The sequence below is a fragment of the Periplaneta americana genome, chromosome 2, assembly GCF_040183065.1.
Source record: "Periplaneta americana isolate PAMFEO1 chromosome 2, P.americana_PAMFEO1_priV1, whole genome shotgun sequence".
NCBI classification, from domain to species: domain Eukaryota; kingdom Metazoa; phylum Arthropoda; class Insecta; order Blattodea; family Blattidae; genus Periplaneta; species Periplaneta americana.
Window position 1 is genome coordinate 97,574,361 of NC_091118.1, and position 24,824 is coordinate 97,599,184.

At 34.3% G+C, this 24,824-nt stretch overlaps 1 protein-coding gene across 2 annotated transcripts in view; it reads left to right on the forward strand.

Moving 5' to 3' along the window:
• Window positions 1–2,174, forward strand: part of LOC138694450 (protein spaetzle 5-like) — a 238,736-nt gene extending 236,562 nt beyond the window's left edge. The window contains exon 6 of one of the 2 annotated variants that reach the window (XM_069818170.1): window positions 213–2,174. In XM_069818170.1, the coding sequence (XP_069674271.1) occupies window positions 213–387 (175 nt within the window). In that variant the 3' untranslated portion in view covers window positions 388–2,174. The remainder of the gene's footprint in view (window positions 1–212) is intronic. The other variant, XM_069818168.1, reaches the window with a different exon arrangement.
• The last annotated feature ends 22,650 nt before the right edge of the window (window positions 2,175–24,824 follow it).

The following is a 24,824-nucleotide window of genomic DNA, read 5'->3' on the forward strand; positions in this document are numbered from 1 at the left end:
CAGATAATAAAGATCTCCAGTTGATAAATGAGTGTCTTGCACAATCTTGTCCCTACTGTACTATGTATGTTTACAATTTTGTTCTGAGAGTCCATTCCTGATTGAAATGACATGGATTGACAAGTTGCAGTTAGGGCTATATAGAAAAACAACAAAATAACAATTCAGTATCAATGGTTTCCTCTTAATAATGCAGAGTTTGTTCTTTTCAGAACAAGTCAATGTAGTGGTCTCTGCTCAGTACCAGGAGGTTATTCATCACGATGTCAGCAACAATATGTCCAGAAGCGATTGGTGGCACTGGAAGGCGGAGGAGATCGACTGTACACAGATATTTTTTGGTTTCCACATTGTTGCACCTGTCAGGTTACCCAAAACAACGGCTGAGCAGCAATGAAACTCACAGACTATCAAATAATTCTCTTGTCATAATAGAATATGGATGAAAGCGTGGTAACAAATGGAGGCACATATAGTGATGGAAGGATTTTATGTAGTTCATCTGTCAGTGAAGTGAGAAATCAGTTTCAATTTTATTAGAATGCCGTGTAGTCTGAAAAGAATTACAGATTGATGTAGAGTGAAAACAATGACAGATTTGTATTTTTCTGTTGCCATATTCATACTTAAGAGACATGTCAGCATCACCCAACTTCACCTTCACCAGTCATAATGGATAAGGTAGACGTGAATTATGGTAACAATTCATAGAATATTGCTAGTCTTTACATATATTTAACACAAATAAGCATCTACGGCATGTTGGTCTCTCTGACTTCTGAGTTTGACCTGAAAATAGACGCATTTGAAAAGTGGTATTTGTGGGGGAGAAACAAGCGTTCTTGTTATTGTTTGGAACAATCAGCTATCATGAGGGTTGAAACCATTCATATTGTTCTAACATCTTTAAAAATTGCATAAACTAACAATAATTTATCTTTTACACACTTCTTTAAAATTAAATAACAAAATATTAAATTGTCACTAACAACAGAGTTTATGTTATAAGGATATTAAAATAACTGCATGAAAACATACTCAAAAGATTATAGTTTTCCTGTACACAGAATAGTCAGTATGACGTAATGCTGTTTGAGAAATGTTTGCAATTTACAACTCTACCAGTAGGGCCTACTACTAATCTGAGAAATATTTTCTTCTCATACCGGTATCAGAAATTAAACACTAAAAATCTTTGTTATAATTTGATACCAGTACATCTGTTTATTAGTCTTTAAGTATAAACTTTGGAACATAATGATTGGTTTTGAAATCATGATCTTGTTTTAAATTTTTAATAGAAGGAATTCTTATCCAAATTAAGTATTAGATATTTTGTATAACTCAAATTCTATACTGCAATTTGAGTTACAATGCAGATTTGAAAGGGTATATTAAAGGTAACGTACTCAATATATTTTAAATAAGAACATTTGATATTTTGTAATATTTCTCACACAACTTATAATTTAATGGTCGTAAAATATTGAAGTGTATTTTATTACGATATAAATATTATATAAGCTTTTGTATGTGATAAATTGTATGATTTTACAACTGTGTTTAATTTAAAGATTTAGGGACATTAAAATTACATTTTTTATACTTTTATTGTTAAATACATAGTGCACAAGGTGAATGGAAATGGAAGAATGTGTCCTTCTGTCTGTATGTGTGCTTCATCTCTGAAGGTGTGGAATTATTATTCGTGAAGTGTGGTATGGAAAACAAACATTGGAAGACATCAAATTGCATTTATTTTCCTACTGTTAGAGTCTGACATGGGTATTACTGTACCAAAATTTTGTGAAAATACAAAAATACCTTAATCTTTTACTGTTAACTTTTAAGAACAATGTTAAAATAAATGTAAGATCAGAATAATATTTGTCACGTAAATTCATTGCAATGTTCTCTGAAGTGTGCTATAGTTATCAAGTTAAAATACTAAAAATGTTAATATCTATTGTATAAATTTTAAAGTATATTTCCTTCGTAGTTAGGATGATAAACGAGTTGTTAATTTACCTACTCATGATCCAATGTACAGTAGTTGAAAATTATCATGTAATAGGATAAAATTTGTTCATATTGTTAACAATGTTTGTTGAAGTATTACATTTACTGTATTTTTTTATTATTTAAAATTAAACTTTAAAATTTTACTGAAAAAAGTTGTAATTCTTTACAAATAGACTAATGATGATAATGGAATTCAAGGAGTTGTAGAAAAGTATAGAGGTGTGCTGAAAATACGATGGTGCACTTATTTCACTCATCCTGAGAAAATAACAAATGAAAGAGAGAGAAACTTTGAAAGGTAATTCACTTCCTTAAGTAGGAGTTAGCCTCCTTAAGTAGGAGTTAGCCTATCTAATTTGATAATTTACCTTCTTGTAAAGGATTCTTTTATTAAAAATGTTGATCTCCCAATGAGAAATAAGTGTTATGATAGATAATTTTTATTCTGCCATGAAATTTATATCTTCACCCTCTTCAACATTGAGAAATGTTTCCCTGTTTCTTACCTCTATGACAGAGCTGTTATAACTAAAATATTTAATGTGTTAATGTTATGGTAGGGGAAAACCCTCAGCATTGAGAAAAGTTCTCATTTAATTAAAAAAGGTATAAAAGGGCTTTAAGCTGTAAAAAGGCAGAAACCATTAAATAGGTAATTATAGGCATTATAAAATTAGTAATTTTCCTCTACTAAGCATGTTGTTTAATTAACTGTACGAAGACAGGTCTGAACCTCACAAATGATACCAACAAGGCACCACTCATGAGGCAACTAGCCCAGGAGATAATAGGGTAGGGTAGTCAGTTGCTTTCCCCCCTCCACTATATACATCGCTGACTAGCTGCATATTACACTAATCAGACTTCAGATGCATACAAACAATGTTCTTCCTCTGACACATATCCTCAAGTGAGATGTACTGCCTGATAAATAATAGATGTACATTAGGGTGGAGTGGAAATATAGGTAATTTAACTTTTATTTGATTTGTTAGACAAGATTTACAAAAGGTTACCAGTATAAATAAAATTTAGTATAGGCCACTTTTTTTTCACTCTGTATTCTGATTCTGTTCTAAACCTTTGTAAAACTACTCTTTAATCTATTCGTGCTGTTATAAATCCATATCTGGTTTTTTTGCCTATAATGGAACTAGAAGTTTCAGTCACAAGCTTTACGCATGTCTCAACTGGCTTAGTGTGGCAATGAAATAAAGGAAACTTCAATGCAGGTTCACGAACTCCCTTATTTGTTTAATATTTTCTATCCTTCAAAATTCTTCTCAAAACATTTTCACTAACATGTTAACTGCTATCTTTGATTATTGCAAGTATCCAGTTTTTCGGACGACAGAAATAGGTATTCCTCTTAGTCTTAATTGGCGAATAGATAACTGTTTTTAGTTCTTCATCCAGGTACTGTGAATATTGGATTAAATACTGAATTCATCTTTTAAGTAGTATATGAAAAATGCCTTTTAACATTGAACGATATGGGCATATAAACCCGAACAATGTAGATTGCAATAATTATTAAATTGTGCGAAGGGTTCCCAGTGCCATTATAGAAGCGCAATATAAAACATGTAGCTGTGAGCAATCGAGCATATGAAATTTTCCCTGGACGTTGTAATGCCAGATTTGATGGGCAGTTACCAGAAACAATATTTTTGATAAGAACCAGTACTGAGATAATGAACATTCGTTGTTTCTATTTGTGGTATATCTCACTCAATTGAAAAAAATGTCACAACAAGCAACAATTTACAGAATTCTAATGGTTTCCCTATACTTGCAGAGTGTTATTTTGGCACGATAGTACCGCAAGAATCTCAAACAAGTGCTATGTAGTTTATATGTAAGCCATCCAAGTGAGCGTTTAAATTCCAACCCTAACTGTAAAGGTCCGTCCACACCGAGACCTCTGTGTCAATTGGCATTGCCGAATAGCAAAAATCCAGTCGGCAAAGGCCAAAAGCCAGAAGCCAAAGCATCTCCACCGAGGCCACAGAGCCAATTGGCTTGCCGCATGGCATAAACCAGTCAGCAAAAGCCATAACTCGACTGTCTGTCCACAATGGTGTCGGCAAGGCTATTGGGGCGAGTCCATGTGAAATCCGACGGGAAATTTAGCAAAATTTTTTTTAAATTTTGATTATATTTTTTATACAATAAAATAGAGAGAGGTGGATGTTTTTGCGAAATACGACATTCCTAGGTCTAGTAGTTTTCTTGCAAAAATTCGTCAAATTTATCATATGAAGAAAATTACGTTCTTTATGCAGCTGTAGCTGTTGAACTCTTTAAAATTGAAATTTCAACAATAAATTACCTAATTTTAAAGCTCTTATCTTCCCGACCATATAGATCTGTAAAACACATTCATTGTTGTATAAGATTAAGACACAGTCGATTTAATCATATTTGAATTATTTCCCTACAAGTAAAATGAAAACACAGCTGATTTAATTTAATCCGTATTTGAATTATTTCCCCACAAATAAAATAAAAACTAAAAATATGGCAATATTGTAAACTTTTAGGACTAATTAATGCAACTTTCAGATTTTAGCTCCAAGACATACAAGTACAGAAATAAAATATTTCATGTGCAGATATTCCAGATATTAAGTTCCTTTTAACTGTCTTGCACACCATCAGCACAGAAGTCAAGGTTATGCAGGCTGGCATAGCTGATACGAATGACCTCTGGCTTGCAACACAAGTCTCGACTTGTTGCAGAGTGACGTTGGAGGGGTGATTGTTAGTGATTCATAGGCCAGATATCAATGGTGACTTTTGTAATTAGTTTGGACGACTTTTATTAGTTATTTGTAACTTTACTGAAGTATTCGTGCTTTCCAATTTACACAAATTTGTGTTTTATTTTAAACTACATGCGTTTGGTGGAGTCTTGACTCTTGACTCTTAACTCACTATAAAGCTGTAACCAGTAAAGATTTTGAGCAGCGATAATTTTCAAAAGTAATTTTCATTCTTTCCCAACATTTCTCTCGCTTTGACCTCCCATATAACATGAAAAACAAAAAAGTGTGTCGCTTACCAACTTTTGAAGGTGTAAATGTTTATTTTGAATAGTTCACTTCGAAGCTAACATTTTTTCTCGCTTTTAAAAAAATATTTTGATTTATAATTCTTTCCTGTGTTTTTCTTGGGCATTAATCTATCAATAAAAAAAATTACAGCATGATTGACTATCATAGGAGCTATGATGTGTTCGTACGATCTAGACAAATTAATGTGCCATTCTGCTAGCAGTGCAGGAAAATTCTTGCTTATGTCACGCATACAGAATGAAAGTGTGCTCATTCCATCACCCGACTCAGGACTTGGACGTAGCTAATATAATTTGAAAAAATTATTTTTTTACAGAAGCACTCCATTATGAAACACCGAAATTAAAATTGATCAAATTTCTTCGGAGATAGAGAGAGAAATGTATAATATGAACTTTTGTTGCAATGTCTATCATAAGTCGTTGCAAGTCTATGGCCTTTGAAACTGGCGATTTTAACGGAAATACGATAAATTTAACGCATTAAAACAAGTTCTTAAACGAGAACAAACTTCACAGGGTAAAGTATCTTCTATCAATCTATGCAGGGGCGGGAAACTCGTATTGTTAATAGAGCAGTCTGCATAACAGCAACTAAGGTAAATGGAGAGGCTAAGCTCTCTGAGAGAGGCTGTTTCCCGGCCCTTCTCTCCGTATACAATACTATTCGAGGAATAACACATTTGTAAGGTTTTTTGATGTCCAATTTCACGTGGAATGTGTCATAGCTGATATCAAAATGTACGAGGAAAATGTGCTGTGTGCTGCTGCTGTTTTTGTGATAAGCTTAATAGCTGCAAAACCCCTCGCAAGAGGAGATTTTGGGTGAGAGTTACAACTGGAAGACAGAGGCAATGGTGTTCCCCCCCCCCCCAGATGTCAAGTACTGACTTCGAATAGTTGAAACTAACTGGACCAACATTCAATACAATCGACATTAATTACAGAAAAGCTATTCCTATGAGTGAACGTCTTCCTGTAACCTTACGGTTCTTTGCATCAGGTGATCTGTACCATTCTTTAATGCAGCGGTTCCTGAAGGCGTGACACGCTTTTGGACGAGACTTAGTTTGTGGCTCCCACTACCGTACAGGTATTTAATCCCATTCAAAAATTACAAATCCCTGTAAAATCTGAAACAATGATAAAAATACTCAAAACCAGTAGATACTACTCAAAGAACAGCCAAATATTAGTGTATTATGCAAAAATGACACGAAATACTATGTGAACATACCAACTCTTATTGCTGTGGCGCTGCAGTAATATTTCAATCGTATTGTTGTGAGACAGGTGAAATACAGAATATTAAACAACTAATATGAGCCGTATTCTTTTTTTTTAAGATGGATACATAAACCTCAATGTTTAGTTGTCACATGAAAGTATGAAGTCATCAAAGCTTGTTAGACATCTAAATACCAAACATCCAAATATAAGAGACAAGTCTGGTGCAATTCTTTGAAAGAAAGGAAAACCTCTTCCGCACGAAGTAAGCTGTTTTACTCGTATTTCGGCAGCTAATGACAAGCATTACTAGCAAGTTCGCATTGCAAAATCCAGTAATCCATATACAATTGTTAAAAATCTGTTTTTACCGACAGCTGTGGATGTGATAAAAATAAAGGGTGATAAAAAATGGAGGATGACAAACTCAAGCAAATACAGCACCTGGCCACCTTAATGGAATCATTCCTGAATTTTAAAATAATTAAGTTATTTATGAGGCAACTAAGCCAGGAGATAATGGGGTAGGGTGGCCAGTTCTTTTCCCCCTCCATTGCATGCATCGCCAATTAGCTACATGTTACACTAATCAGGTTTCAGATGCATACAAACAATTGCTCTTCCTCTGACACATATAATCAAGTGAGATGTACTGCCTGATAATAGAGGTACATATCAGCCAGAACCTCAATCAGAGGAATGGAAACACGAATAATTCCACAAATTAATAGACTGGTATCAAAATGGAGAGGAATATGCATTTATGCATAATGGGCACCTTGTCACAGTGGTAAAAGAGTGAAAACCTTTCTATGTCAGAAAAACATCTCCCGTTAGCCTTGGCCCGGAAATTCTCTGTATTTTAACCCAATCAAAAATTTGTGGGTTCTGGTGAAAAGGTTAAACAGGTTATTGCAATTGAACATCTACTTCAGGTTTGGGATCACAATAATAGAATCCAGGAGGTGATACAATCCAGCACTGAGAATATACCATGCAAAATTGAGGATTTTATTAGAGTAAAAGGAGGACTCATAAATTATTAAGTACATACTGTACCATACTTCATATAGGTTTATATAGAGTATTTTTCCACTTTTTAATCTAAAAATATAAATGTTGTTCAACATATATTCTGAAAATGAAGGGGAGATAATACAATCATCATCATCATCATCATCATCATCGTCCTAATAAGTATTGGACCTAATGACCCATTACAGTCTCAAGCCATCTTTTTAAAGGTCTTCCCAGTGTTCTCTTCCCTCTTGGACAGTAGATAGCAAATACTCTACAATGATAATACCAGAAAGTTCACGGTAAAAGTGGTGAATGACTCGCCAGTGCTATCTAGCGGCAGGGATTGTAGGCAGCGAGGATGACGTGACGAATAGCATGTTGAACTGTGATATGAGCTTTATTCTTAAAAAAAACACATGATGTCCTAAGGATTATTCTCATTATAGTTGTAGCCTACACAATGTCAGTTAAATGTGGAAATGTTTGCACTATGTTTTGTAAAAACTATGCCTAGCAATATATGCTAGATCTTTCTTCAGATTTCCAAAAGACTGAGATTGGGAGTAGTCATGTAAACACCAGTAGAATAGTACTTTTCTGTTACAAGAGGATGCTGATGATGATGATGATGATGATGATGATTATTATTATTATTATTATTATTATTATTATTATTATTATTATTATTATTATTATTATTACTGCTTCTACTACCAGCACTAGTTATTTGCTTTTGTCTTCTAGGTGTGCTATGCTCATATAGGTAAACAAACTCAGACAGACGTTAGTTAATGAGGTTTAATAGGACGCGTCAGCTATCGCTATTTGCGTCCTTATCTAAACTTCTTTAAAAAACAAAACACAAACGATATGATAAGTAAAATGTAAGCATTAACTAAAAACGCTGTCAACAGTTCTAGACAAACGTTTAAAATTAGAGGGATAGAATATATTATGTACAAAAATCACAAAATATATTCGGATTGCTTTTGATTATCGAACGTCAATAACCATAATTCGAAACAAGAGGGGAAAGTAAAAATAGGGTGTAATAAATTGGAAAAGTATACCGAAGTTTCAAATCAGTTGTAGGACTTAATTTTTAATACTCTGGTTTTAAAACAGACTGAAGATAATAGTTATTCCTTCACTGAATTTAACAGCTCCTTCTTCTGAAAATATGAGTCAAAATAAAAGCACAATGAAAGAATTACGAAGGTCCCAAATAAACATATTAGATTTTGCATGGAGGAAGCTGCGGGATTTCTAATATTAGACAGAAACGACAGACAGTACTCCTCCATCGTGTAATTAGATAGTGCATTAGCAATGACATATTCTCTATGTTAACTGAAACAGTTACTAAACTACATAACTCTACTTTGCAATGTTCATATAAAACACAATTTTTTTATCCTAGTTTCTCCGTATAAAAATTGAAAGTCTTTACTTTTTCTACCCAAATAGTGTGTCTTGGAATGCGTAACATAAAAATGAGAATTGTTGATTTTGTGAAGAAAGTGGACTCATTTTTTTTTTCATAATAAGTGATTCAGGTACCGGTAGTTATTCGGACAAATAATTTGTCTACTCCTATATTTTAAAAGCATTATTAATATTTCACTAAATTAAGATCATTTTTTTACGATGCAAGAAATTCTAAAAGAAAAAACTGGCTCAAGCGGAGATGACAGCTCTAAACACAGCAAGTCCAAATGCCGATTTAATTAAAAATGTTCAAGATGATGAAATGGGGAAACGATATTCCAGTTATGATAAACGTTTTGCCGCAACATTCCATTAATGTTCACCTCAAGACGATAGATATCTAAGAAGAAAATTATGTTTACCAACAGTTAGATTTCTCAAAAATTGACTTCATGAATTTGATATAGGCTCGGTATAAATCGCACCATTCTACAATTAATTATTAAAAATAAAATCTGATATTGTACCATTGAATGAAAAGGTTGTAACTATTACTGTTTAAGATAAAATGTCTTTGAAGGGAAACCTAACTTATAATACTAAAACAGACACTTTGAGGGATTGATTTAATTAGGTATAGATAGACATAATCAACAGACTTCAACTGACGTAAAATTTCAGTAGTACCATTTGCAAACCAAGCACTGGTTTTCATTATTCGAGGCATGTGCAAAATTTTAAAGCAAACTACGTATAAGTTATTTTCTATCAAAAGATGCAATGCCTGCAGAAATCTTAAAATCACATCTCCTCGATGTAAAGGATAAAATACAAGATACAGGCTTTATCCCTAAAGCAGCGACTGTGCCAGTATCTTCACTGATAAATATTTCAATGTGCTAGTAAATTGTTACATCAAAAATAAAATGGATAATCATTCGAACCTTCAGGGGGGCAGACTGTAATTCTGACCATTATTTGGTAATTGAAGAACTAAGAGAAAAACTATCAGTAGCCAAGCGAGTAAAGCAACAAGTTAATATTAGAAGATTCAATATTCCGAAATTAAAGGACGAGGAAATTAAGCAACATTATCAGGTCGAAATTTCAAATAGGTTTGCCGTATTAGCAAGTTCCGGCGAAGTTGAGGAAGAGTTAGATGTTAATAGCATGTGGGAAAATATCCCAGATAATAGAAAAATTTCAGGTGAACAGAGCATAGGTTATTATGAAACTAAGAAAAAGAAACCGTGGTTTGATGAAGATTGTTGCATGGTAGTAGAAAGAAGGAAACAGGCAAAATTGAAATTCTTACTGGATCCAGATGAGGCGAATAGAGATAATTATTTCAATAAAAGACGGGAAGCAAGTCGTACGCTTAGGAATAAAAAGAGAGATTATTTGAAGGAAAAATTGAATGAGGTAGAAACAAATAGTAAAAATAAATACATTAGAGATTTATATAAGGGCATAAAGGAATTCAAGAATGGATATCAGGCAAGAGTAAACGTGATCAAGGATGAGAATGGTGACTTGCTTGCAGATGCTCATTCAATCCTAAACAGATGGAGAAACTATTTTGGACAACTGCTAAATATACATAGGCCAAATATAAATGATCGGGACGAAATTGAAATACAAACTGCTGAGCCATTTATACCCGAACCCACACTTTCTGAAGTCGAAATTGCGATAGAAAATCTGAAAAATTATAAGTCTCCACGTATTGATCAAATTCCAGCAGAATTAATACAAGAGGGTGGAAGCACATTATCTAACGAAATTTATAAGTTTGTACTTGCTATTTGGGAAAAGGAAATTGTACCTGAACAATGGAAGGAGTCCATAATCGTACCTATCTTTAAGAAGGGGGACAAGACTAACTGTAGTAACTTTTGAGGAATATCACTTTTGTTGACGTCGTACAAAATTTTGTCCAATATTCTTTTGAGAAGATTAACTCCATATGTAGATGAAATTATTGGGGATCATCAATGTGGTTTTAGGCGTAATAGATCAACTATTGACCAGATATTTTGTATTCGACAGATAATGGAGAAAAAATGGGAGTATAAGGGTACAGTGCATCAGTTATTCATAGATTTCAAAAAGGCATATGACTCGTTTAAGAGAGAAGTTTTATATGATATTCTTATTGAATTTGGTATTCCCAAGAAACCAGTTCGATTAATTAAAATGTGTCTCTGTGAAACGTACAGCAGAGTTTGTATAGGTCAGTTTCTGTCAGATGCGTTTCCAATTCACTGTGGGCTAAAGCAAGGAGATACACTATCACCATTACTTCTTAACTTTGCTCTAGAGTATGCCATTAGGAAAGTCTAGGATAACAGAGAGGGTTTGGAATTGAACGGGTTAGATCAGTTGCTTATCTATGCAGATGACGTGAATATGTTAGGAGAAAATCCACAAACGATTAGGGAAAACACGGGAATTTTACTGGAAGCAAATAAAGAGATAGGTTTGGAAGTAAATCCCGAAAAGCCTAAGTATATGATTATGTCTCGTGACCAGAATATTGTACGAAAAGGAAATATAAAATTTGGAAATTTATCTTTTGAAAAGGTGGAGAAGTTCAAATATCTTGGAGCAACAGTAACAAATATAAATGATACTCGGGAGGAAATTAAACACAGAATAAATATGGTAAATGCGTGTTATTATTCGGTTGAAAAGCTTTTATCATCTAGTCTGCTGTCAAAAAATCTGAAAGTTAGAATTTATAAAACAGTTATATTACCGGTACCGGTTGTTTGGTATGGTTGTGAAACTTGGACTCTCACTTTGAGGGAGGAACATAGGTTAAGGGTGTTTGAGAATAAGGTGCTTAGGAAAGTATTTGGGGTTAAGAGGGATGTAGTTACAGGAGAATGGAGAAAATTACATAATGCAGAATTGCATGCATTTTATTCTTCACCTGACATAATTAGGAACATTAAATCCAGATGTTTGAGATGGGCAGGGCATGTAGCACGTATGGGCGAAGCCAGAAATGCATATAGAGTGTTAGTTGGGAGGCCGGAGGGTAAAAGACCTTTAGGGAGGCCGAGACGTAGATGGGAAGATAATATTAAAATGGATTTGAGGGAGGTGGGATATAATGATAGAGAATGGATTAATCTTGCTCAGGATAGGGACCAATGGCGGGCTTATGTGAGGGCGGCAATGAACCTCCGGGTTCCTTAAAACCCAGCAAGTAAGTAAGTAATCATTAGCCAAGGAACGAAAGTTTCTAAAGCCGTTGCACAACTTAATCATAATTACATTTGAAAATACGAGAAATTGTTTCATTTCATTTCTATTCCAATAACTTTGTAACTTCTTATTAATGTAAAATGTTGTGAACATTGTGACTAAATAAAAATATTGATTTGCATCTTTTATTGACATCAAATGAACACTTCTCCATTTTCCCTCACATAACCTAGCACGCCGCAAGGAGTGTGTAAACAATCCAAGCCGCTAGATAGCAGCACAGTCACTTTTTGCCGCCGCTTGCAATGCTAAACAGGCAAGCTTTCCAGTATTATTGTTATAGAGTATTTGTAGATAGTAATGTGACGAGGAATGCTAGTCCTTTCCATGCGTGAACATGTTGCTGCCAGTTAGTTCTGTAACTATAGATGTAATCCAAAATAGAAGATATTTCAAGCTCTTGAAGAACATCTTCGTTCCTCTTATGATCTAATCTAGTATAGCCAGGTGTTCTTCGCAGAAATTTCATCTCGTTGGCTACTATTCGGGTTTTATCTCTTCCCCTCAAAGTCCTCACAACCATAAGTTAGTACTGATCTTGCCAATGTTTTATAAGCTTTAATCCTCGTATGTTTCTGCACTAGAGAGGGTTTAAACACTTTGGTGATGACTGCCATTGTTCGGTTATTAGTTAAAATTTTAGCAGGTACCATATATGTCTAGCCTATTTCATTTTCATAAGTGACATGATATCCCAAATATTTAAATCAAGAAACTTGTTCAATAGGTTTATTATAAAGGTACGAAAATGTGTTTATAATAAACATATATCTTGGTACGAACAGGATTTTGTCTCTTAAACGCCGTAACTTTCGTTTTTGATGTGGAAATTGTCAAATTATATTCTTCAGCCAGGAGTTGAAGTTGATATATTGAATGTTGTAGTCCATTTTCTGAGTTTGCCAGAAGTATTATGTCATCTGCAAATAGCAATATATCTAAATGTAAATGTCTATTGATATAAATGCTGCCATGTGGTTTTTGTTTCCATTCTGTTACCGGTACTAAAGCATTAATATATATTATAATTAATAAGGGACATGAGCAACATCCCTGACGTACTCCTTGATTAATGATATTCCAGTTGGAAAGTTTATCTCTTACTTGTATTATAGTGTAGTTTTCTTTATAAAATTTAATATCAAATATTGCTGTTATTAATTGATTGAGGACATTATCTTTTGTCAGAATTTCTATTAATTTAATCTTATTTATGGTATCAAAGGCTTTATGGAAGTCAACAAATACTAGATGAGTTTCTCTTTGGAATTCTCTATTCTTTTCAATAAGTACGTAATTTTAGTGTGAAATAGCCGTCAGCACAAGATCTGCCCCACTGAAATCCATTTTGTTCTTCAGTTAATATATCACTATAGAAATTATACAATTTATGTTGTAAGAGTTTTACATAGATTTTATAACCTGCAATTAAGAGATTAATACCTCTATAATTTTCATAATTCTTTCGATCACCCTTTTTGTAAATTGAAATCACAATGGCTCTATTCCAACTTTCTGCTGGATGTTTTCCGAATAAAAGACTATTATAAATAATTGATTAAGTGGCGATCTTACTCGTGTTAATTGTGTAAGATCGCCTCTTAATCAATTATTCATATTCAAGTGTTAAAAGTAGTGTACGAAAGATTCAACATGGAAGAGACTATTATAAAATATCACTAACATAATTTAATTTAAATTATTTAGACGCATATTTGAATAACTAGTTCTATATTTAACAAATCTTCTCCTGAAGCTTTATTATTTTTGCTACTGTATTTGATAAGACATTATTTAATTTTTCTATTGTAAAACATTTCGTGTAATCATTATTTGATATTGGACATGTTGTGAGTGTTTCTTTCTGTGTCCATAGTTTCGTAAAATAATTTAGCCAAGTATTTTTATCAATTATGTCTAATGGCTGATACTTTTACTTCATGATTTATTTATTTTTTTATTTTTTTATATCAGTTTTTGGGTTTGGGCGAGTTATATCAGTTTCTAATTGATTTACAAAAGTATTCCAATTCTCTCTATGTTTCTTTCTCACTGACTTTTTTGCAAAAGCTCTGTTTAGTTTATATGTAATTTCATCTTCTAATTTTCCTGATGTTACAAATTTTTTAAATGCAGATCTTTTCTTTTCAATTATTTTGGTAACTCATTGTCCCAATTTCTTATGCCTTTATTAATTTCTTTTCCATTTACATTTAATATAGTTTTATTTTTAAATGTAAAATTGCAGTAAATAAAGAATTAAAATGAAGTATTTGACAAATTTCAGGTGATTCTATGAATGTGGGCAGATTATGTATCACTCTCCAATAACATGATTCAAAGAAGGATAAGCGACATGGCTGAAGGAATTGAAAAGCAAGTTCTTGAAAATATTAAAAAGGGCGTGTAACTTCTTATTGCAGATGGACGAATCCACATTTGTATCCAATTTATAGTTTTTTTAAGACTTTATTTTGTAAACTACTAGAAGCCAATACTACTAGAAAATTTCTATTGAACACTTTAATCCGATGTACTATTAAGTATGTACGATATTGACTGGACGAAACGAATTGGTAGATCTATATGCACAGATGGTGCCAAGCAGTGGTGTATTTTTAAACAAAAAAGTACCCTGGTTCTGGGACTTAATAGTAGTAATTTGCCACCGCTGCCACCACCACCATCACTGCCGCCACCGCCACCGCCACCGCCACCACCACCGCCGCCACCACCACCATGTCAGACGAAAATACATGTGTTCGAATTTAGATACAGAGTGTGTTAGATTTGGGAAGTAGACCTTAACTTGCTATGAAATTGTTGAAATATTAATAAAATTTGACTTTTTATAAATGCAAAATTTGACTATGTAATACAATTTGAGTACAAATTAATAGTCTTAATAATATATCATTTAAAAGATAGTCCTGTAATCCTAATAATGTTACTAATAAATATCCAGCAATTATATTGGCTGTATATGAAAATCATAAATGTGTCCTGGCATCGCCCAGGCTTGAAAAAATAGTACCCTGGCAGTGCCAAGGCTCACCAGGCCTGAAATACATCCCTGGTGATAAGGAAATGATGGGACATCAAAGTGGTCTCATTGTCGGATTAAAAGAGATAATGCTGAATGGCTACACTGTTTTTAAATCGAGAGCTCTTGCATCAAAATAATTACCGTCTGGTACGGATTGTTTTACAATCTGTCACTAAAGTGGTAAATTTCATTAAAGGAAGAGTATTGAAAACTATGCTGCTTGGCACGTCTCCACTTCTTGTGTTAGCTTGTCTTCCTTCGAGGGAGACCAACAACTGTTAGTTTCAAGATTGGCATGCCACCTGGCATAATTTGTAGCGTGGCAAAAGCCAACTAGACGTCCACACCAGACACTTGGCAATGTCAGTTGGCACAGTGGCCTCGGTGTGGACGCACCTTTCAAAGACCAGCATGCCACCTGGCATAATTTGCAACGCAGCAGAAGCCAATTAGATGTCCATACACAAGCTACTTGGCAATGCCAATTGGCACAGCAGCCTCGGTGTGGACGCACCTTAAGAATCGTGCAACACCATTTTTTTAATATGGACGTCGTATAACTTCCAATTGCTAAGAAAGAGTCTGAAGTGATGCCTGACTTCAGAAAAGAAATTATAGACTTTGCAATATTCTATTGATGCATATTACATGTCCCAAATATCCGAATCCTTGTTCTTTCGGCTATTACTTTTATTAGAGATTCTGGAATTCCTATTGTTGGAGTAAATACAAGAAAATTGGGAATTTTAGCCACTTTTAACAAAGATGTTTTTATAAAAAAAATCGATAAAACTTTTCATAAAACATTTCATTTAATTCCTCGCAGTTTCTTATGGTTAGAAACTTCTATCATGAATGCTAAATAATCATGAATAGCAATAAATGCTCCTCTTTTACTAGTCTTCAATTAAATGCATTTTAAATTTTTCTTTTTTGCACTTTGTTTTGTCTTTTCTACCAGTCCTTTCACACTTAAAGTAGTAACTATAAAATTACTTCGTAAATGGAAAAATTCTTTCGATGGGGTCTTTGAACTTATTTCTGGCAATAATGAAATTTATATTTTGTTTTGTGACGATTCCTACGTCTTACAACTCAACCAATACAATCACTGCAGATGAACAACCGGAGACACCAAATCGATAGCATATTTTTGAAATAGTAGGAAGAGGCACCAGCATTTAACATTTTGTGATATATCCGCAACAGTTTAGGATTTATGTAGATTCAGTAATGAACATGATTAGACTAATTATTAACTGGTTCATAACTGCAAAAATTGAATGAAATGTTTTTTACTTAAAGATTTTTATATACTTCAACTTCAAAGCTTGGTAGAGCCCTCAAGATATTATTTAAAATGACTGAAATTTTACAGAATAATAATAGGCCTACTATATGTTACAACTTTTGGCGGGTATTACATAATGGAACTCAAAATTTAATTTTTTCACTCCACCCTAATGTACATATCAGCCAGAAAACTAAGCATGAAACGTATTAAATATACAAAGTCTTCGATTCTAACTGAGTGGCTCAGTGACAGAGTTGCCTAACCCACAAATTTTTAAGCCTGTGATTTCTGCACAGGATGACTGTAAATTAATATTTCTGTTTGTGCCAAAATACATGTACTAGATAAATATTAAACAATGGTAAAGGAGAAATCATTTCCAATTGAGAGCATAGCCTATAATTTAAAGAAATGATGTAAGTTTAGACTTCAATGTAATTGTGGTTTAGGCAACTCTGGCACTGAGCCACTCAATTAAATGTGTTCCTGTATAGCCCCTACATGTGAGTTATACTGGTACTTGTTGAGGTAAACTCAATTTTTAAAAAAGGCAAATGCCGAGCTCTAGTGATAAACATGTGTTGTCAAGTGATTTTATAAGCTCTGTTTTTCCCTCCATCTAAAACTTTTTCATTGTCAAGAAAAGAGGCCTCTTTGTAAAACGTAATTTCAAAGAACCCGTCAAAACATAAAATTGTCACTTTCTTTATTTTTGAAAAGGCAACTACGCTTTCATTAGTTTAAAATGTATGGATACATGAACAGAAAGTCTAATGTAGGGCATGGGGAAGATCTATTGCAGTTTTCGTTTTTCCAGAGTCTATGCTTTTTCATTCCAACGAAACTAAGATAATCTGTTTTAATTTATATTAAAATAAAAATAAAATAAAATACTAAAAGAAGTGCCAGGTTTTACTGTCTAAAAGGACTTAGTTGAAATGAATCTGTAATATCATATAAAATAAAATCTACTGTAATATCTCTATTTCCTATTCCCCTCCAACCCTGAAAAGTGCAACTATTTGTCAAAGTTTCAGTAAATGAAGTAATTACTAGTAAGATTACTGTTGATTTCTTAAATAATGATTACGCAATCTTTGTTCTGAAAATGAATCTCCATTGCATATACACGGTTTTAAGTTGGACAGTGAGAAAGAAAAACACAACTAATGTCAATTTATTATTACCGTATATTACTATAATATTAAAAACGAATTTCGTATTTGTCAAAAATCTTTGGTTGTGTCTCTATCATTACCTCATAAAATTAAAAAGGAATTATTAACATACCTAGTATGTGATAGCTTGCAAGTTGGCTGCCTTGAATATGAATTGAAGTTGATGAGAAATCATTCTGATGATTTTTATGCTTGACAAACAAGTCTATGTATTGGTATGTTTTGTTGACATCAATTATGTTATTCAGAAATTTTCACACGATAACATTTCTAGGGACTAAGTGTAATTCTCATACTGTTTCTAAGAAGAATCTTTATTTTCTTCAGCGTAGAATATATATTTCAACCTCAGAAATAGATATGGATATTGAGATTAATAATTTCAAAAGTTTCACTGTTTCATTATTTCACACAAATCGTATCTGCAACTGGAGACAAAAATGCAACTGTTTTCAGCTCTTTTCTTTCAAAAAACACTGCAGTTCACTCCTGAGTCTTTTTTTTCCCAATAAAATGTGCTTCTCCACCGTTTCCTCAAGAAATTCATAAGAAAACCTAAGATGGTATGGTAGTTATCAAATTCTCAACCGCACGTTTGTGACTATGAGATGACCAGAAAATTAAAATCTGTTTTTTATTTTAATAGAATACAAACTTCTATGAACTCACTTTGAAATATTTTGATTCTCTGTTAACATGAGGTGGCCTTTTTGATGGGATGTAGTCTTCATCTTCCAACTTAGGCCTACTCTCAATCTCCTAACAATTGAGGGGTTTGGTGCAAGAACCTGATAAGTCCAGAAAAACACTTTTGAAGTAAATGCAAAAACAAAGTTTGGCACCCATTGAAGCCATGTATTTTTAGGAATTGTACAAATGTAACGGTACTGAACGATTTCTGTATGTTTTTTGTGTGTTATATATTAATATCAATTATAAAATTATAGATGTGCATTTTAAAATTAATTATATATTTATTTGGACTTATCTGGGTTTTGCACCAAACATTTAAAATCTGACATATGATTATTATTTTCTCCCTTAATCTAAGAATTCCCTTTTCAAAGCTGAAATATCTTCTCTAGCCTGATTTTAGTAGGATCAATTAGTTTCTTTTGTAACTGAGCAAAAAGAATCTCAACATGAGGCATGATTGTATAAAAGAATGTTAACTGAAACAAAAAAGTATTTTCTTGACGTTTGAGTTTATAATGCATCAGAATTTTCGCTGTAATCAAGTGTTTCCATTACCGTACTTACTTCAATTTTGTTTTTTATATTCACATATTGTACAGGTATCAACTCCTCGTGAATGGTCCACACCTGTGGAGCAACGTTAGCGCGTCTGGCCGCGAAACCAGGTGGCCCGGGTTCGATTCCCGGTCGGGGCAAGTTACCTGGTTGAGGTTTTTTCCGGGGTTTTCCCTCAATCCAATATGAGCAAATGCTGGGTAACTTTCGGTGTTGGACCCCGGATTCATTTCACGGGCATTATCACCTTCATCTCATTCAGACGATAAATAACCAGACATGTTCATAAAGCGTCTTAAAATAACCTACTTAAAAAAAATCCTCGTGAATGAAAGTTCCATCTAGTTTATGATGCCCGAGGCAATCTTTTCTGTAGTACAGTGTCATCCAGGATTTTAGTTCTCTGGTGAATGTAGATCTACATATTCGAAATAAGTATGCAAAAAATTTACGACGATTGACGGATGCTGTATAAGACATTACAAGATTCGATTAATGGGCATAACAATATGCAACATTTGCATGGGGATATTTGAGGAGCAACTAACCAAAACGCAAATTGTCCATCTCGGGTCAAAATTGAGTTTGGAGTGGTTTTTCGATAGATGCTAATGTTTTCTACACAATGTGCAATCAGAATTCTTCAAATCGCAACCTATCCCATTTTTAAGCTCGAAAATTGAGAGCTGAATCAATACATAAATTGTCCATCACTGAAATTGAATCAAATCACAAATTTTCCAGTAAGTGAACACGTGTTCAGAAATAAAGTTTTGTCGGATCGGTATTAATTTTAATTTGTTCCTTATATGGAAACTAATTGCGACTTTATGGTGTCAATGTTGTCAATTCAGTATATAACAGTCATTACTACCAAATTTAACTTCGGTTTTGGAACCCCAGCAACCGATGCATGTAGCTATTACCTGAGGATGAATCACCAAAATTAGAAGTTGTTGTTGATAAAACAATGAAGCAAGAAATAATAGCAAAGTTTCGGATACATAAAATTAGAGTTAAACAGTTCCACAAATTCTTGAAGGACGAACCTTATGGCAGTAAAACCTCTGTCTTTGATCTGCAACAAGTACAGCCACTCTCAAAATTATTTATAAGATATCTCAGTACGAGTACAGCTTGTGTGTGACGGACGAACAAACTATAGATTCAACATTCTACTTATGAACTGAAAGACAAGCAGGGAGAGGAGCTGAAGAAATTGCTTTAGTTATCACTAACTTTCTAATCAGCTCAGGCCTACAATTCAACAGTTCCATTACTACCATCAGGTTATTTGTTGATAACTGTGGTGGACAATAAAAACAGGAAGTACCGGTAATACATACTTTGGCATTTTCGTTGCTGAATGAGTCGCCACCACATGCATCTCATATCTCAGTTTTTTTCCTTATTCGCGGACATTCATTTTTACCTGCCGATCGTGTATTTGGCCGTGTAGAAAAAGAGCTGAAGAGCATTCCAGAATTAATGTTCAGTCTTGCTGATTATGAGAAAGTGTACAGAAGTGTAGGAAAAACTAGAGTTATGGGAAAAGATGGATGATCAAAGATAACAAACAACTTAGCCTACAACAATTTAAAAAAAAAATGTAATAACTGACGCTAAAGAACTTATTTGAAAAAACTGGAGACAAAAGTGATATTAAAATCAAAACTGAAGCAACTTACTGTTTTGATGATCCATCTAGTATCCTAATTTCAGATCCATGGCAAAGCAAGGTAAAAAATTCAATAGAGATGTTGCTTCATAATCGAGTTCAAATAAGGAGGTGATCATCCTAAATTTTCAACAACTAATTTGTGGTTAAACTAGCACTGAAGTGTCCACATCTGTAGAGTAACGATTAGCGCGTCTGACCGCGAAACTAGGTGGCCCGGGTTCGAATCCCGGTAGGGGCACGTTACCTGATTGAGGCTTCCTCCGAGGTTTTCCCTCAACCCAAATTGAGCAAACGCTAGGTAACTATTGGTGCTGGACCTCGGACTCATTTCACGGGCATTATAAACTTCATTCCATTCAGGCGCTAAATAACCTGAGATGTTCATACAGCGTTGTAAAATGACCCACTAAAAGACACTGAGGTAGTTCCCTTTGTACTCCGCTTATACACCTTGCATATACGTTTAGGCTTTTGTTGTGCCTTGCATATACGATCATTTGCATCTCTGAAAAAAAAATCCCTTATAAATTCGATAATTTTCACTTCCGAAATCACCAGAACTGCCTCAGTGCTAGTTTCACCCTGATTTGTCATCATACGATAACGACGAAAATTGAGTTTTCAATAATATTATTCATTTCTGTTCAATACTGACATTCGGTGCAGTTTAGTCTACTGATTCAACTTAGGTTACAGTTAAAAATAAACGAAAACTTTTCAGCTGTACACTAATGCTAAACATAACAAGCGTAAAAAATAATTTAAAATGTACTCACAACTTTATATATAAACACTATGCAGAGAAACAACACGTTATTTTCTTCAGAAAGAGTTTCTTTCCTGCCCGTTCGAAACTATTCAAACTACGTAGGTAGCTTACGGAGACAGTTGATAGTTACCGAACGACCACATGGAGAATGCGTCACGTGTCGCGCTTCTGCATGGAGGATTGAATGTTAATGTTATGTTTTATTTAACAACGCTCGCAACTGCAGAGGTTATATCAGCGTCGCCGGATGTGCCGGAATTTTGTCCCGCAGGAGTTCTTTTACATGCCAGTAAATCTACTGACATGAGCCTGTCGCATTTAAGCACACTTAAATGCCATCGGCCTGGCCCGGGATCGAACCCGCAACCTTGGGCATAGAAGGCCAGCGCTATACCAACTCGCCAACCAGGTCGACTGGAGGATTGAAGGATGCAAACAGCGGCATCGTCAGAATTCGCACGACGCGACGTATCAATTTACTTTGAAGATTATTAATTATTTTTGGCAATAATAAAGCAATATCAATCTCTTATTCAACATTAATTTTATTTAGTTAGGTACATTAGAAAAAGCTTGTGCTATACCATTAGAAAGTCCAGGATAACAGAGAGAGTTTGGAATTGAACGGGTTACATCAGCTGCTTGTTTATGCGGAATGACGTGAATATGTTAGGAGTCAATCCACAAACGATTAGAAAAAAGACGGGAATTTTACTTGAAGCAAGTAAGGAGATAGGTTTGGAAGTGAAGCTCGAAAAGATAAAGTATATGATTAACATATGTCTCGTGACCGAAATGGAAATACTGTATAAAAATTGGAAATTTATCCCCTGAAAAGGTGGAAAAATTCAAGTACCTTGTAGCAATAAAAAAAATATAAATGACACTCGAGAGAAAATTAAACGAAGAATTAATATGGCGTATGCCTGTTATTATTCGGTTGAGAAACTTTTAACATCCAGCAGGGGCGGTCCGTCCTTAGGGGACACCGGGGCCGTGCTCCACCAATATTTCGTTCCCCAGCAATTTTCTTTTCAAATTTTGTTCAGGACAGTGTACTGGATTCATAATTGTTTCAGTAAATTTCATAACATGGCGCAATATGTTTCAATGAAACGTCAAAGATTGTATGACACTGAATATTGTGAGCTTGGGCACACGTCAAAGGACTCCACAACTTGAATCGCTTTAGCGCTCAACTGCCATGATACGAGGTATGCAATGTTCGCTATCGACGGAAATTCACGAAGTTTTACCAAGTTACCGTCACGAATATAATGCTTTTCATTGGGGCCCTACGACCTGGCCTGTCTGCCGGACGGAAGCGACAGTCGCAGTTTTTTGTTGTACTGTGAGTTGCAGTGCCACTGAACAGTAGGTTAATTTTAGAAGTGTCCGTGTGAACTTTGAATAGTGCATGCTAGCGAAGTGTGAAAACACGAATAAAGTGGATTATCTATTAAAACATCGTTTTCTTTGTTAAAATTAGAAGATAAACTTGAAGTTAAACGACTAGGCACACATCAACCTAATGACTTCAGTTTTACACAGGCGGGTGGTATGAAAAGGAGAACTTTCTTCAACTCGTGGTTTACAAAGAAGTTTACAAGAACTGTAAGTGACGAAAAACAAAGTTTATTTTGTTTCTATTGTCTATTGTTTGGTGGCGAGGGACTGTGGACGTGGACAGGTTGCAAAGATCTAAAACATTTAAGGGAGCGCATCTAAAAACAAGAAGAAAGTGCAATACATTTAGAAAAAGCTTGTAAGTTTAAACTACAGTATTTGGGACAGTAATATCGCAGCACAAATTGATTCCACGGTCAAATTTTCAATCCAGAAACACAACGAACAGGTCACCAAAAATAGACATATACTAGCAAGAGTAATTGATTCTTTAGTATTTTGCGGAACTCATGAATTATTATAACTGAGGGTTCAGAACGAAAATCAGGGCTCTGCAAATCGGGGAAATTTGTTAGATTAACAAGTCTTTTGTTGCCAGTCTTGATAATGTATTGGATGAATACTTAAACAGTAATTCTGTTTTTAAATATATACTTTACACATTATACAAAATGAATTATTAGACAGTATATGATGTATACATCGAAGATAAGAAACAGAACATTAATTCTACAGATTTTGTTGTTTTGCAGGCTGACGAAACAACATAACCTGCAAAAGCCAGTTTATTATTTTGATATATATATATATATATATATATATATATATATATATATATATAAAGGTTGTAAACCTGTGGAAAGGTTTATTTCTTTCAAAGAGGTAAACAACCGCACGGCTAACGTTCTGAGCGGGGTTCTAAATAAAGTTTACAACCTTTCCATTTAGAAAATAAACTCATAGATCAAGCATGTGACGGTGCTGCAGTAATAAGTGGTAGTTTTAGTTGTATTGTTCTGAACTAATTTTTAAGCAGAAACAATTAACTAAAATGAAATAAAAAATATTGGTGCATTACTTAACGTATAGCGCAATATTTGTGAATATCTGGCCCCACCAACAAAAATGATCACGAGCCGCCACTGACATCCAGTCTCCTCTAGAAAAAGCTGAAAGTTAGAATTTACAAAACCGTAGTTAGGTTAAACGAGCGTTGAGGGATTTCCGCCGATTTTGGAATAGACACCGACCCACTTAGGTTCATTTCAATTAAGAAACATGCCAGACGAATTATCTTTGCACCAAAAACGGATGCTCCCTGGACCAAATTATCGTATTTTATAATTATTTGAATGCAACAGAAGTCAGAAGTCTTGTTAAAATCGGCGGAAGTCCCTCAACGCTCGTTTCACCCCGTAGTTATATTACCGGTTGTTCTGTATGGGGTGAAACTTGGACTCTCACTTTGAGAGAGGAACAGAGGTTAAGGGTGTTTGAGAATGAGGTGCTTAGGAAAATATTTGGAGCTAAGAGGGATGAAGTTACAGGAGAATGGAGAAAGTTGCACAACGCAGAACTGCACGCATTGTATTCTTCACCAGACATAATACTAGGAACATTAAATCCAGACGTTTGAGATGGACAGGGTAAGTGGCACGTATGGGTGAATTTAGAAATGCATATAGAATGTTAGTTGGAAGACCTGAGGGGAAAAGACCTTTGGGAAGACCAAGGTGTAGATGAGAAGATAATATTAAAATGAATTTGAGGGAGGTGAGATATGATGGATTAATCTTGCTCAGGATGCGGACCGATGACGGGCTTATGTGAGGGCGGCAATGAACTTCCGGATTTCTTAAAAGCTTTTTATAAGTAGCCTAAGTAAGTTAGTAAGTAAGTAAGTAAGAAAAATCTTACGAGTTGGTAATTACACGAAGACATTTCCCTGCCAAAAAAACCTACAATTTGAGCCAGCCTTGAATCTGGTACAAAAAAAAAATATCTTTAAAATGTTTTCTTTCCTCCTGCTTTTGTGCAGAAGTCGTTTTGAGGAAGGGTCCAGAGGGCGTCTATAAAAATGAAAAAAAAAAAAAAAAATCCCGATTTTAGTGTTGGCTGTGAATAGACAAAACAAACACAATATTATGGTCAA